At 44.6% G+C, this 16238-nt stretch overlaps 1 protein-coding gene across 1 annotated transcript; it reads right to left on the bottom strand.

The window, feature by feature from the left end:
* Window positions 1-573: 573 nt before the first annotated feature.
* On the bottom strand, window positions 574-15985 carry LOC147631565 (uncharacterized). The gene is made up of 4 exons (XM_086808945.1): window positions 15711-15985; window positions 13973-14332; window positions 1052-1246; window positions 574-666 (listed from the first exon to the last, which is right to left on the bottom strand). Exons 1-4 carry the CDS (start codon window positions 15831-15833, stop codon window positions 574-576), a joined length of 771 nt encoding a protein of 256 aa, XP_086665071.1. The 5' UTR covers window positions 15834-15985.
* Window positions 15986-16238: the final 253 nt, after the last annotated feature.

The raw sequence follows: 16238 nt of genomic DNA, 5'->3' as shown, positions 1-16238 counted from the left end.
TGGTGGGGCTTGCACTTCCCTTTGGTATTGTTTGTCTTGGTGACACCTATGCTCTTCGGCTTCCCTTGTGAAATCTCCTGCCCATCTTATCTCTTCTTCTGCTGCATGATCATGCACTACCAAAATAATTTTTGTATAGCTTTTATCCTAAATTGTTTGACATGAAATTGAGTATATTTGTGCAGATTAAGTTCCTGCACACAAAGGAAAATTGAGTATATTTGTGCACACAAAGGAAAATGTTTTGTTAGAAACCTTATAGAGCTGTATGTTAGTTAATGGAGATGTTGGTTATAAACATCACTTACATCAGGAATATTAAAAACCTTTTCTAGCAAGAGAAATGCGTTAAGGCATGTCCTCCATCCACACCTATTATTGTGCCTGGCTGGACTGGCATCTTTATCCTTTGATATTTCATGGTTTGAATAAGATTAGGCTCCAATAACAGGTGTTCCACAACTGATGCAAACTTTCAAGCACATCTGAAAGGATGACAAAACAAGCATTAGTTTATCCTACTTCAATAAATCTATCTAAATGATTGTGGAAGATGGAAATGTCTATAGGGACTTACTCTCTAATGCGACCATGATATCCAGACAGAGAGTTTGCGAAGTAAGATGTATTTTGTTCAATGTCGTAAGAAGAAAACTCCAATGTGCACTGAAAAAACAAACAGGACATAGGTGTTATTAAAAAAACACATACAAATTACCTAATATACGTTGTCAGTTCATAACTTAACATGAGACTCACTCTTCGTTATAAGCCGTGACAATAATTTATGCTAGATCAAGGTTGACCCCTTGAAACTAGGCCATTAGTAGGTCCAAAAATAATGTCCCCTCATTTTGCAATTACCCTGATATGAGAGGTTCTATAACATATGTAATATTTTATATCTCTTCTGGTAGAAGAGAGAGACAATACTTGCAGGCAACAATGAATAGAAAATATAATTAGGACTTGTGAGAAAATAGAAATAGGATTTACAAAAAATAGAATACAACACAATCATGCCAACATACCATAGTGATATATGCACAACTGTGTCTGTGACTTTCAGTATCTCGCCACATCGTAAAACACGTAAGTCAGCTGCATCTAAGCTGGTAACAAGCTTCCTTCCCCGAATTGTAAATTCCATAGTCACGAGAGCAATATTCTCCAACTCCCTTAATTGTCTAGTATTTTTTGCTTCAATGACATTGATTTCTATATGCTTCTTGCCATGCATCATCATCTGCTTGATCATCAGGAAAAATATCACCATCACTGGCAGAACCGGACGATTGTGACTATGGTAGCAGCTTTTGGTTGTGCATCCGGTTGTGGTTATGTCTCCGGTTGTGGTTGTGCATGAGGTTTTGGTTGTGTGGAATCTTGCTTGCGGTTGGTCTTGTGCTTCTGCTCTTCTCCAAGTCTAAGAGCGACTGTCCCTGTAGTCATGACTAGCACGGGTGTCCACAACTGGCCTTGCACGAGGATGGAGGGGAAGGACTGTCAGGATCTCCAGTGCGACAATCGCTAATAGAGAGACAGGTGCTAATAGTCTGTCATATTTGTACCTCAATCTACAGAGTGTATCAAAATCCCTAGGCATTATTGTAAGCCTATGAGCATGGGTAGCGAGGAAATATGCATCTTCAAAAAACTCTATGAGCCACTCTTCAGTAATTTCTTGGAGACACAAAACTGCAGTTGCTTGCCATCACATGCTAATACTCCAGTGTTTGCATATTTCATGCACAAACCTTTGAAATGGTAGCTTGGCTACTGTAGGTTGCATATGTCGCTCAATCTGTCAAAGCTCTCATAGAATTACCGTGTGAGCTTGATATCTTCTCCTCCTACCTAAGCTCTCACAGAACTGCCATGTGAGCTTGATATCTTCTCCTCCTACCTTTGCACCTGTCGCTTGTATCTACCCTTCGAGCAGTTTGCTTGGTACGCACCATATAATAAATAAACCCAATAAGATCACAATAAAAAAATTGTTGGGAGTCAGTACCAAGCAGGATGCCCGCTTGCAAGTACTGACCCACTCTAACAAAATCTTATAGTACAGTCTGTGAGCAACATGACCCAAAGGGGAGTCAATACCAATTGATATGAGGCTAGCAGGATGCCAACAAGCCTCATATCACTTGGTACTAACCCGGTGAGCAAAATGACGCAAGGGGTTAGTACCAAGCGAAATGGGGCCTACAAGATGTCACAAGCCGTATATCGCTCGGTACTGACCCCATTAGCAAAAATACTGAAAAAGGTTGTCAGTGCCTCACAACATAGGGCCAACAACATGCCAACAAACCTCATATTGATTGGTACTGACCCCGTGAGCAAAACGATCGCAAGGGGTCAATACCAAGCAAAATGGGGCCTGAAGGATGCCAACGAGACTCTTGTCTCTTGGTTCTGACCTTGTGAGAGCAACGTGTCCCAAGGGAAGTCAGTACCAAGTGATAAGGGGCCAACACGATGCCCATGAGCCACCTATTGCTTGGTACTAACCTCATAATCCATGTTACTGCTAGGGGAGCAATACCAAGCGAAATGGTGTGTGCAAACGAGACTCTAGTCACTTGGTACTGATCCTCGTGAGAAAAATGGCTGCAAAAGGGGGTCAGTACCCAAGCAATATGGGGCATACAAGATGCCAACGAGACTCGTGTCTCTTCGTACTGACCCCGTGAGCAATGATCTCAAGGGGAGTCAGTACCAAGCGATATGGGGCCATCATGATGCCCACTAGCCTCCTATCGCTTGGTATTGACTCCCCTTGAGGAAAATAATCTTAACAGGGATTAGTATTAAGGATGTCAACGACACTCGTGCACTGCTTGGTATTGACCCTATGAGCAACATGACCCTAAGGGGGTTTGGTACCAGCGATATGGGCGAGTAGGATGCCTCCTATCACTTGGTGTAGAACCTTAACACAACATTACCCTAACATCTATCATTCGTTAAGAAAAGGTTGTTACCAGGCGCAATAAAGAGCTCATGCAAGCCCCTTATTGCATGGTACTGATCTAAAAACAAACACTTATTAAAGCAGTCAACAAAACACAAAATACCTACAAAAGCAATGGGGATGCAGAGGCGATGGCATTGTCTGAGTTTTGGGGGGGGGTCAATGAGGAGGCAGATGGAGTCGCGAGGCAAAGGCAATAGGGCAACACTATAACGTTTGTTCTTAGTAACCCCCTTTACTTTAATTTTGTTATCTGGGCCATTACAAAGCGAGGGTTGGTGGACATTGCATAATCCCCCTACTGCTTGGTATTGACCCCATGATCCATATGGCCTCGTGTTTTCCCCCATCTCTATCCTTTTGTACAGAAGGGGTCAGTACCCCTACTGCTTGGTATTGACCCCATGATCCATATGGCCTCGTGTTTCCCCCATCTCTATCCTTTTGTACAGAAGGGGTCAGTACCAAGCGGTAGGAAACTAGTAGGCATCGTGTAAGCCCCTAATCACTTAATACTGACCCTCTTTTGTTTTTTTTCTTTTAGGATCTTCCATTTTGTTATCTGGGTCAGTGTACGAAAAGCGGGAGGCTCAGGGAGATTGCGTAATCCCCCTAGCACTTGGTACTTGTTGAGATTCAAGCTCGATGTTAGCTTGTGCCAGTTGCACTATGTGTTGGCACGTTAGAATAGTAACATGTGTGAGACATAAATGACCGCGTCCAGCTGGTCATAGAGTGTGGACATTAGCTAGGGTTAGCAGTGTGTGGACACAACACAAGTAGTGTGTTGTAGATTATGGATTAGGGCTTTATGCATTGTGTGAGAAGGGAGATGACTTCCCTCGTCGATGGTTAGGGTTTGTTTAATACATTAGGTTTTTCTCATGTGTGTGTGTCTCCTCTCCCTCTACCTGTTTTTCATCATGGTATCAGAGCCTGGTGCTCTCTATTAGGGTTTATGAGTGAGTGAGAGAAGAGGGAGAAGAAGCTGTGAAGCTTGCCATTGGAGCTGTGAAGCTTGGAGCACACCGATTTTCATCAAATCTGAGAGCTTGGCCTACCGGGTAAGGACTAATAAACATCCTTGAGCGGATTGCAGGTGCAAAAACACAAACAACACTAGATTTGAGTTGCCCAAAGCAAAGAAAAATTTTGTTTTGCAAGCTATGTAAACTCAGGTGTGTGAACTAATCATCTGTCCAATCAATTTGACCAACTCACCTCACCCACATGGAAAATTCTCTTAAATTCAATCAAGTCATTTTTAATCCTAGAAGAGATTAATATGGCCTCTAAACTCCCTTTAGTTATAGTTCCTTTTAATTGAACCTAGAGGTAAAACATAGCTCCCATTGACCGCCTACGGGGATGACCACAATCTCTCATTCGATAGGGATCGAGCGATATTAAGGTTATTTAGTACCTCGGTAAGCCTAGCGCGCGATGTGGTGAATACTAAGTAGCGGGATCGGGGTTTGATTTTAATTCATATTTAGCCGCAAGCTTTCACGATTTCTAATCTCATATATTCTTATTAGACACCCATATAACCTTCTCTAATGACGTATGACTAAACCTCAACACATAACTTAACCTTTTTTTATGACCCTTCCATCTGCCTTTTTCATCTCTCTGAAATTTCGTACGTTTTGGATATAGTGCTTGAAGTAAGTCCCTTTTTGAATGAAGAAAACTCATATTAGTGGCATTGGCATTTTTCTATAAATCCCCACACCATCGAAAACGCTAACGACACCCAGTTTGAAAGCACTTACCCTTTTCTCTGGAAGAAGCTACGAAAATGCATAGCTACAGAAAACGCACTTTGTATTTTCACCCGTGAATTCACTCTGAAAGAGAAAAATCCAGATCAGCGTCTAACACTTAGGTCCTAGGTGAGATATCATCCATCCTAGATGGCAATCTTGTGCATGGCACTTGCTCTGCCGCCTTGGTCCAACGGAATATTTCTCGGGTTAGTAATACCATTGACCACCTCCTTTCCAACATCTCGACCTATGACTTAAGCACGTCTTGGCTTGGACGACTTGGGCTGAGGATTCCACAACAACAACTGCAAAAAATACAAAGTATGGTTAACGGGGACCTCGCCTTTACTGTAGGGGATCTTATGGAAGCATATTGGGGATGCTTAACGAAGAGCTGGATTCGACCCCAACGGAGAATGAATCCCCAGAACAAGATGAAGATTCAGGGGTTGACTTGAATGAATACGATGGGGGGGAGAAGTGAACCATTCTGATAGCCCACTACAGACATAGGCTAAAAGTACGCCACGCAGACGAAAGGCACTGAACGATTCAGCTAAGCAAAAGGGAAAAGGCCGGAGACTTTAGAGATATGCTTGCTTTGCCAAGTAGGGCAGAGTAGGCCCTGAAGAGGGCAGGGGCTCCCTGTTTCGGAAGGGCGGGCGGGTAACGTTTCTTTAATGCCCTTCCATTCCGTTCATTACATGAGCGGAGCGATAAGAGCCTGCTCGTGAGGCAAATGGAAAAAAAACTTGCCCATGTTTCATCTCATCATATATATGGCTTTCATTTGCACTGGTACTACTGATTCTATAGCTCTCACTCATACTAGTATTGATTCTATAGCTCTCACTCATACTAGTATTGATGGTTCCAGTCCCATATACTTGTTTTGAAGGTGGAGCTGAACTTGTCTATCGAACATTTGGTCTTATTCCCACAAAAATAGTTGGGATAGGGGGTCATGGAAAGGGACTGAGGACACTCCTACTATATAGGCTCCTTCTCGGCAAAATTGTTCGCAACAAGGAAAATTGACAAAGCCCAGAGTGACTTCTCGTTCTCCCTCTAGTTTCCCTACCCTCGTGACCCTCTTGGCTCCGCGGCATTACTCCTCGAAGCAAGAGCTGGATTCCTGCCAAATCCCCCCGTGTGAATCACCAAACGAGCATCAGATCTCTAAGCTTCTTGGTTAATGGGCGGAAAGAGCCGATAGAAAATGAACAAGATAGGAAATGAATAAAAGCACAAACAAGGAACACAGAAAAGGTCTTGATATTCATCAAAGTCACCTAATTATATATTGATGGTTACATAGTTATACGATTACAAAAGACTAGTATATTTATTAACATCTATCATCTCAAGGAGTATCCCTCTATCTCCACAACACGCGGCGAACTACGATTACAAAAGACTAGTATATACGATTACAAAAGACTAGTATATTTATAAACATCTATCATCTCAAGGAGTATCCCTCCATCTCCGCAACACGCGACGAACTACGCGTATGTCCTTTTTAGTGATGGTGACCCTCTTTCTATGTATAGCTGCTATCAAGGTATTACCAAACAAATTAACTAGGTACGCCTCCGCAGCAAAGCATCCATTGCTTGTGATGTCCATCTATATGGTAGCTGGCAATTTTGCCGAGCCCAAAATCTGCGGTTTCCCCTCAACCTTAAGTCATGAATTTCTCATACGACTCTCATGAAGGTTACCTTAGGAATTAAGTTGTGCACTGTCTTTTGATAGTGCGTGATTTCCCACAATGCCACAATACCTGGCCTCCATCTCTGTTTGCGGTGTCTTGGTTGCGGTGGTCGGGGCTAGGGGCTGAGGTCGGGGCTGGGGCTTTGGGTGGGGCTGAGTTTGAGGCTGAGTTTGAGGCCGGGGCAGGGGCAGGGGCTGTGGGTGGGGCTGATGTTGAGGCTATGGGTAGGGCTGAGATTGAGGCTAGGGCTGTGAGTGGGGCTATGAGTAGGGATGTGTGTGAGGACCCCCGTCCCGTAGGGCGGGGGAATCCTTTTGATAGGCGGTCAAGTCTCGTGTTATTTTCCGATTGACGACACCTCGATCTCGTAGAAATACGAGGTTACGAGCAAACGGACGGACCTAACTCTATCTCGCAGGGGAAACGTAGTCATCCTAAAGGAAATTCTAATCCCCAGCACGAATTGTGCGTGGAGATGGAACAAGACCCACACTTGGTTCAAGGAAGCCAACGCCTTTTTCCCCCGTATTCATGAGGCACGGCCGCTGGCTCGGTCCCCTAAAACAAGTCTTGTTCGTGACTCTACTATTCCCTAAGTATCGTAAGTTACGACTAGTAGAAAGCTACCCGACTGATCGGGTCCACCCATCCTTAGAATGGTACCGTCAGGGCATCCATTCTCCCACTTTCCACGCACTCACCCATTCAATTATTTTCTAATTAAGTCCTATCACACTGTGAAACACTTAAAAACAAATTCCTTTGTTAATTAATTACACTTGATTCCTTTAAGGAAATCTTCCTTAGCATAACATTGAAATCAACGAACATACTTACAGTGAAAAAATATTTACAAAGACCCCGAAACCGGGCCGATATTCCAATCCAAACTCATGTCCAAACCATAACCATAACCACAACTACATCGATAATCTAGAATTCGATCTTCCAGCCTCAACCAGCTGGGTAAACCTCACGGACCGTCTCCCCTCGTCGTCAGCCAGACGATGAGGGCCAAGCCGTCCTGTCACCCCCTCAGGTACTGACGCTTGTACCAAACCCTCTCGCTCTTCGGAGGGGACGTCTCCTCATGAGGTGGGGGTTAAGTCACCGCACTAGCCTGGACCCACAGAACTAGGCAGCATATATACATCACCCTGGTGGTGAAAACCAATTCCCAGTGGCATAGGAGGGGATTGCCCTGGGCCGACTCCCGGCCTCGCTATATCCTCCGCCCGTCTACACAGACAAGCACGGAGTTAGCTAAGGGGGGGAGAAGCTGTACCTGCATGTTAGCAATAAACCAGCAGTATATCCAATAAAAGAAAGACATAGCCTTTATTCAATGAATTCACACATTAACAAAACCCATCGTTTTGAAAAGACAATGATTCAAAAGCAAGATTATTTTGCTATAACTTTACTTAAGAGTAACCATAAGGTACTTTAGGCCATCTATACTAGGGGTTTAACCTTGGTTCCTTTCCTATTATTACGAATCTTAGCATTAAGCTTCATAAGAGAGAATTTTTACTTAAACTTATTAAATGACCAACCTGGTTATCGTTTTCATGCCTATTCACTTCAAGAGGGGCGAAGTCGATTGCAGGGACACGATTTGCTTCATTCCCTCCTTGGGCAGCGCGCGGTTCTTCAATTCGGCGGCGTTTCGGCGCCATAGGAGCACTAGAGTTTTAAGAGGATAGAGAGAAAACGAGGTGAATACAAGAGGTTGGGAGCGTGGAGAGAAAAGAGAGAATTCTATTGGTTCAAACGGATTTGAAAACGGAGTCCGTTTGGGGTAGGAAAAGCTTGTTGGGCTTATGGGCAGGAACGACCTCTTAGCCTAAGTTTAAGTCGCCGCATATGGGGGGGGGGGGGGAATTGAGAGGGGTGTCCTTAACTGGGAGAGCTCTTGAGAAGAGTGTACGTCTAGGGAGGCCTAGGGAAGAGTAAGGCAAGGGGTAGAGGAGAAGCACACTTTAAGTCTATTCACACGGGGGGGGGGGGAGAAGAGTGTAGGACATGTCCTAGAGCTTGAGAGAGAGCTTGCGCGTAGAGGCTTGCTGGGGGCTTGTCTGGAGAAGGGGGTTGGGAGGGTCCTTTTATAGGTGCTGGAGGGTGGACGTCCGGGTACGGGAGGGTGACACCTGGGTGGTGTAGGTGTCCGGGAGAGGTGTGGGCGTGAGACACCTGGGGGTGGAGGTGTCTCGAGGAGAGAGAAAGTGTGACACATGGGGGTGGAGGTGTCCCCAAGAGAGAGAGAGCGCGACACCTGTGGATAGAGGGTTCTGGGAGGAGGGGGTACGTGTAGGGGTGTGCTGGAGGGTGCGTCTAGGTCGTGTACACGCTTGGGTGTCCCGGGCGGATTGTCGGTTTTTTTTCACGGGCGGCGCCCGTGGTGGGGCCCACGCTGGCCGCCCGCCGCCCCGGGGGGGTCAAAAAATTTTATTTGACGAAAATGTCCGGCCTTGCCCCGTGACCATGGGGGCGTGTTCTGTTCGTTGATTAGACGCCTGGATAGTTACTATTTTTGGTCGGAAGTTCGCAGATTAAAGGCTTAAAAGCTTGATTAAACCCATTCCGGGTGCCCGTTTTTAGTTCAGAAAAAACTATTTTAAGCGTAAAATTACACGTAGATTCCAAATTTGGATTCAGAATTACAAATTTCTAAGCAAAAATGGCTCATTTTCCAAAAATAGAAGTTTTTTTGATCGGAAAAATGACAAGCTAAGATATATTTTTCAACTCTGAAGCAAGTACAGTGTTATTTACAATGGGTATGTTACATCCTTCCCTACTAAAAGAACTCGAGATGTCCTCATCTCGGCACGAACTCTGGGTAATTCTTTTGGAGGGTTGACTCTTCCTCCCAAGTGGCATCCTCCTCAGGGTAATCTTTCCATTCCACTAAATGTTCCCTAAGGATTCTATTGCGAAGCACTCTTTCTCTAGAGTCGATGATTCTATTAGGTCTCATTTCAAGGACTCCCTGGGTTGGCATTACAATTTGTTCATCATCAAGAACATGATCAGGATGAGGCACATATGGCTTTAGTAAGCTAACATGGAATACATCATGGATCTTGAGGTGGGTTGGGAGGCGAAGTTTGTAGGCATGTTTTCCCAAACATTTGATGACTTCATAAGGCCCACAATACCTTGGACTCAGTTTCCTAAATTTTCCAAGAGATAAAGAACTTCTCTTTGGCCGCACTCGAAGAAAAACTTTGTCTCCTTGCTGAAAAATTCTGTCAGATCTTTTGGTATCAGCATAATGCTTCTGTCGATCCTGGGCGGCTTTAATATCCTTACGAATAGCTTTGGTTTGTTCTTCCATTTCTTCAAGCATTATCCTGGAGGCTTCGACCTTTAGAGTGGGGTCAGAAAAATTTAAGGGGGATAAACATTCCTGACCATAAAGAGCTTTGAATGGTGACATCCCTATGCTTTGGTGATAGGATGTATTGTAAGAGAATTCCACTAGAGAGAGATACTGAATCCATTTCTTTGGTTCACGCCCACAATAGGCTCTCAGGATGTCTTCTATAACCTGATTAACTCTCTCAGTTTGACCATCTGTTTCTGGGTGGTAAGCTGTACTGAAACAAAGTTGTGTTCCAATAGCCTGGAATAATGATGTCCAGAACTTTGAAGTGAAGTCAGAGTCCCGGTCACTGACTATTCTTTTTGGCAAGCCATGAAGCCTAAAGATTTCCTTGATGAAAAGGCGGGCAATATCAGAAGATTTAAATGTCTTCTTTACTGGGATAATATGGGTGACTTTGGTAAGCATATCCACAACTACTAAAATAGAATCATACCCTCCTTGTGTTGTGGGAAGACTTGTGACAAAATCCATACTGATACATTCCCACTTCATCTGAGGAATGTCAAGAGGTTGGAGTTTCCCGGGCATTTTTAATTCTTTCAGCTTTAATCCTTTGACATGAAAGGCATTGTCTGATGTATTGAAGGATATCTCTCTTCATTCCAGGCCAAAAGTAACTTCTCCTTAAGGCATTCAGGGTTTTTGCATAACCTGGGTGTCCTGCTACGGGGCTATCATGAGCTTCATACAAGATCATCTTCTTTAGTGCAAGATCTTTCGGAATACATAACCTATGCATGAAATAGAGGCATTCATCATCGAGGGTGTATCCCTTGATCAATATATTTTCCTTTTCTGTGGGTGCCTCCTTGTGAACCAGGCTTACTAGCTTTTGGTAATCAGGGTCATGAAGTGAAACCTGCTTTACCTTCTCTAGGATGGGGTTATTTGGCATAGAGATTGCACTTAGGAAGGATTTGCGACTGAGGGCGTCTGCTACAACATTATCCCTTCCAGGACGAAATTTGATATCAAAATCAAACTCTTGCAGAATCTCAATCCACCTTCTTTGCCTCATGTTGAGATTGGGCTGGGTGAAGATCCACTTTAAACTCTGGTGGTCAGTTACAAGTAGAAACTTACGGCCTAGGAGATAGTGTCTCCATAACTTGAAACAATGAACAACTGCAAGGAGTTCCAAATCATGGGTGGCATAATTGACTTCATAGGATTTAAGCTTACGAGAAGTGTAAGCCACAGGCCTTCCTTCTTGAATTAAGACACCACCAAGTGCAAGGCCACTAGCATCAGTGACAACCTCAAACTCTTTGGTGAAGTCAGGGAGCTTCAGAACTGGTGCTGAGGTGAGGATAGCCTTAAGTTGGCTAAAACTGATTTGGTGGATTGGTAACCATACTATCTTGCATTCCTTCTTGAGGAGATCAGTTAAGGGTGCGGCTATCTTGGCATAATCCTTGATGAAGATCCTATACCATCCTGTGATGCCTAGAAACCCACGGATTTCTTTGACTGTCCTAGGGGGTGGCCATTCCAATATATCCTTGACTTTGGCAGGGTCTACTGAGATGCCCTTTGAGGAGACAATGAACCCTAGATATTCAATTTGGGAAGTGAAGAAGGTACATTTGCTTTTCTTGGCATAGAGCTTATGTTCGCGCAGTATTTGCAATACTTTGCGTACATGCTCCTCATGTTCCTCTTTTGACTGAGAATAGACCAAGATGTCATCGAAGAAGACAAGGACAAATTCATCCAAGTAGGGTCGGAAGATATCCTGCATCAGGCGGTTGAAGGTGGCGGGAGCATTGGTTAATCCGAATGGCATGACTGTAAATTCATAGTGGCCATAGCGGGTATTGAAAGCGGTTTTGGAGATATCTGATTCCTTGATCCTAATTTGATAGTAGCCAGACCTTAAATCCATCTTGGAGAAAACTTTGGATCCATAAAGTCTGTCAAGAAGTTCGTCGATGCGAGGAATGGGGTATTTGTTTTTGACAGTGACCTTGTTTAGGCCTCGGTAGTCAATACAAAGCCGAAGCGAGCCATCCTTCTTTCTCTGGAAAAGAACAGGCGCTCCCCATGGGGAATTACTAGGGCGAATGAATCCTTGCTCAATGAGCTGCCTAAGTTGTTCTTTGAGCTCTATGGCTTCGGGAAGAGACATTTTGTAAGGTCTCCTTGAAACTGATTCAGCACCAGGGATTAACTCAATCCCATGATCTACTTCTCGAGATGGGGGTAGTTTTGTAAGTTCCTCTGGAAAGATATCTGAAAACTCCTGGAGCCAAGAGGGTTCTAAATCTGGGTTGCTTTCTTCTACCTTGTTGAGTTTGACAAGGAAGATCTGTTGGCCCTTGCGCACTCCCTTAAGAAGACGATTAGCTTTGACCAAATGAAATTTGGGTTTACCTGTTTTTCCCTGGGCTGATACTACCTGTCCTTGACTATTCTTAAAGGTGATGCTTCCTTCAGCACAGTGAATGTCAGCATTGTTTGCAATTAACCAATCCATACCAAGGATTCCATCATAAATCCCTAATGGTAAGCTTCTAAAATACCCATGGGTTGATTCACCATCCAATTCAAATTCAAGATCTCCCACACAATGTCGGGATACTTCTTCTTTTCCACTAGCTAACTCAACAATCATTGCTTGGGCTGGTTTTTGATCTAACTGTAGCTTACGCAAGCATTTTGGAGAAAGAAACGAATGCGTACTACCACAATCAACCAAAAGCTGGAAAGATCTACCTTGATAAGTGGCCGGAGCTTGGATAACAGAAAACTGCTGATTAGGTCCTTGATGTTCTATAGCTGCATGAATGGTGGCTTGCTCTTCTTCTTCCATCTCTAAAGTCGGTTCACCAATCATAGAGCAGACACGTGCAGTCACTCCACGACCTCTACCGCGTCCACCACCACCTCGTCCAGCCTGGCGGTTATTAGGAGTCCCACGACCTTGAACTCCCCGGCCGCCTTGTGGAGCAGGAATGACATTAGGATTGAGAGAGGATCTTGCAAGTTTGGGGCATTCATTCCGGAAGTGGCCAACTTCATTGCAATAAAAGCACCTTTGGTCCCCATAGGATTCTGAAGTGGAATTAGCATAACTGCGGGGGACAAAATTATTGGGGTACTGACCAATAGTATTGTGGCGAAAATTCGATTGGTAATTCCTCTGAAGGCGCCCCCTTGGGTTAGACTCAGGATAGCCTCTCTTCTTTGCTTGACCACTCTTTACTTCTTTAGCTAGAGGTTTGGCTCGGGTAAGAGCATCTTGTAAAGTAGTTGGCCTCATTGCTTCAAGGCGAGAATCCAAAGGTTCATTCAGCCCTTAGCAAAATCGGGCCACTTGTTGAGTGATCGACATAGGTGGGGCGTATTTGCCAAGCGTGACAAATTTTGAGTAGTATTCCTCCAAGGTTAAGCTAAGCTGCTTGAGGCTGAAGAACTCGTTCATCTTAATAGATTCATGAGATGGGGGAAGATAACGGCCCTTCACAGCTTGCTTAATGTCACTCCAGGTTTGGGTATCTTCAGTGACGCCCTTATCTCGGCACCATTGCTTCCACCAAAGTTTGGCGTCCCCGGTAAGACGGAATCTGGCAAGCATGGATTGATTCCCAATTCCTGTACCAGCAGCCGAAAAGTAATCGTCCATGGCTTCTATCCAAACTTCTGCATCCCTTTCAATCTTTGACCCTGCCCCATTAAATGAGGGAGGTTGCATTTGTTTGAGGAGAAGCTTCTTCTCCTGTGTATCTGTATATAATGCATTGGGAGCAAGAAGTTGACGATCCTGGTTATCAATATGAAGCTAAATTTAGAATCATGTCACTTAGGCGGTTTAATACACATAAGACAATGAGTATGAAAATCAAAACCTTTTATTCCAAGCTTTAATATTTACAAGTAAACCAAGCCATTTACAGGTAAACCAAGCCATTTACAAGGATTGGACTAAATCCAATCTTATTTATTTACATGGTAGTCCTCTAGGAAACCTAATAAAGATCTGCGGTAGTAGCATTGAAAAAGTAGGGGGGTTCTCCCATGGTTTCAAGAACTCGATAAGTCTCTGGTAGGGGAGGTAAACCTCGTCTAGAAAGACGGGTAACGGCTACTCTATCAGGGGATACAACTTGAGTCACCTTATCATAAACCCAACGATTCTGTGGCATGCGATTCCCATCGATAGTGACATAGGTGTTACGAGGAGTGCCAATAAACCAGAACAGGCGAACCATCCGCAACATCTCGGCATATCGGATCCGCCTCAAGTCGTTGGTGAGATTGCCGACGTGCTCAGCTCGAATGATGAAGTAGGTAGATCGACGATGCCAATACTCAGTTCTGTTCCATCCCCTTTCGATGCGAGTGTAAAGAGGAAGGGTTAGCTTGTCTACAATGTGCATCATAGTGTCACGGAACTCGAATTCGGAAGAGCGACAAGCAGTCATGAACATGCATTGGAATACCAGGAAGCGAGAATAGGGATCCATCTCGTCCTCCTGCATCCAGCCGTAACTAGATTAGTTTAACAAGAATTTCTAGAGTAACAAGAGAATACAATATAAAATCTCCCAAGTCTAAACGCGCTCTGATACCACGTGTAAGGCCCCCGTCCCGTAGGGCGGGGGAATCCTTTTGATAGGCGGTCAAGTCTCGTGTTATTTTCCGATTGACGACACCTCGATCTCGTAGAAATACGAGGTTACGAGCAAACGGACGGACCTAACTCTATCTCGCAGGGGAAACGTAGTCATCCTAAAGGAAATTCTAATCCCCAGCACGAATTGTGCGTGGAGATGGAACAAGACCCACACTTGGTTCAAGGAAGCCAACGCCTTTTTCCCCCGTATTCATGAGGCACGGCCGCTGGCTCGGTCCCCTAAAACAAGTCTTGTTCGTGACTCTACTATTCCCTAAGTATCGTAAGTTACGACTAGTAGAAAGCTACCCGACTGATCGGGTCCACCCATCCTTAGAATGGTACCGTCAGGGCATCCATTCTCCCACTTTCCACGCACTCACCCATTCAATTATTTTCTAATTAAGTCCTATCACACTGTGAAACACTTAAAAACAAATTCCTTTGTTAATTAATTACACTTGATTCCTTTAAGGAAATCTTCCTTAGCATAACATTGAAATCAACGAACATACTTACAGTGAAAAAATATTTACAAAGACCCCGAAACCGGGCCGATATTCCAATCCAAACTCATGTCCAAACCATAACCATAACCACAACTACATCGATAATCTAGAATTCGATCTTCCAGCCTCAACCAGCTGGGTAAACCTCACGGACCGTCTCCCCTCGTCGTCAGCCAGACGATGAGGGCCAAGCCGTCCTGTCACCCCCTCAGGTACTGACGCTTGTACCAAACCCTCTCGCTCTTCGGAGGGGACGTCTCCTCATGAGGTGGGGGTTAAGTCACCGCACTAGCCTGGACCCACAGAACTAGGCAGCATATATACATCACCCTGGTGGTGAAAACCAATTCCCAGTGGCATAGGAGGGGATTGCCCTGGGCCGACTCCCGGCCTCGCTATATCCTCCGCCCGTCTACACAGACAAGCACGGAGTTAGCTAAGGGGGGGAGAAGCTGTACCTGCATGTTAGCAATAAACCAGCAGTATATCCAATAAAAGAAAGACATAGCCTTTATTCAATGAATTCACACATTAACAAAACCCATCGTTTTGAAAAGACAATGATTCAAAAGCAAGATTATTTTGCTATAACTTTACTTAAGAGTAACCATAAGGTACTTTAGGCCATCTATACTAGGGGTTTAACCTTGGTTCCTTTCCTATTATTACGAATCTTAGCATTAAGCTTCATAAGAGAGAATTTTTACTTAAACTTATTAAATGACCAACCTGGTTATCGTTTTCATGCCTATTCACTTCAAGAGGGGCGAAGTCGATTGCAGGGACACGATTTGCTTCATTCCCTCCTTGGGCAGCGCGCGGTTCTTCAATTCGGCGGCGTTTCGGCGCCATAGGAGCACTAGAGTTTTAAGAGGATAGAGAGAAAACGAGGTGAATACAAGAGGTTGGGAGCGTGGAGAGAAAAGAGAGAATTCTATTGGTTCAAACGGATTTGAAAACGGAGTCCGTTTGGGGTAGGAAAAGCTTGTTGGGCTTATGGGCAGGAACGACCTCTTAGCCTAAGTTTAAGTCGCCGCATATGGGGGGGGGGGGGGGGAATTGAGAGGGGTGTCCTTAACTGGGAGAGCTCTTGAGAAGAGTGTACGTCTAGGGAGGCCTAGGGAAGAGTAAGGCAAGGGGTAGAGGAGAAGCACACTTTAAGTCTATTCACACGGGGGGGGGGGGAGAAGAGTGTAGGACATGTCCTAGAGCTTGAGAGAGAGCTTGCGCGTAGAGGCTTGCTGGGGGCTTGTCTGG

Source organism: Cibotium barometz, chromosome 14, assembly GCF_041138505.1.
Source record: "Cibotium barometz isolate CiBa-2024 chromosome 14, ASM4113850v1, whole genome shotgun sequence".
Taxonomy (NCBI): domain Eukaryota; kingdom Viridiplantae; phylum Streptophyta; class Polypodiopsida; order Cyatheales; family Cibotiaceae; genus Cibotium; species Cibotium barometz.
This window is presented reverse-complemented; position numbering and strand designations above follow the sequence as displayed.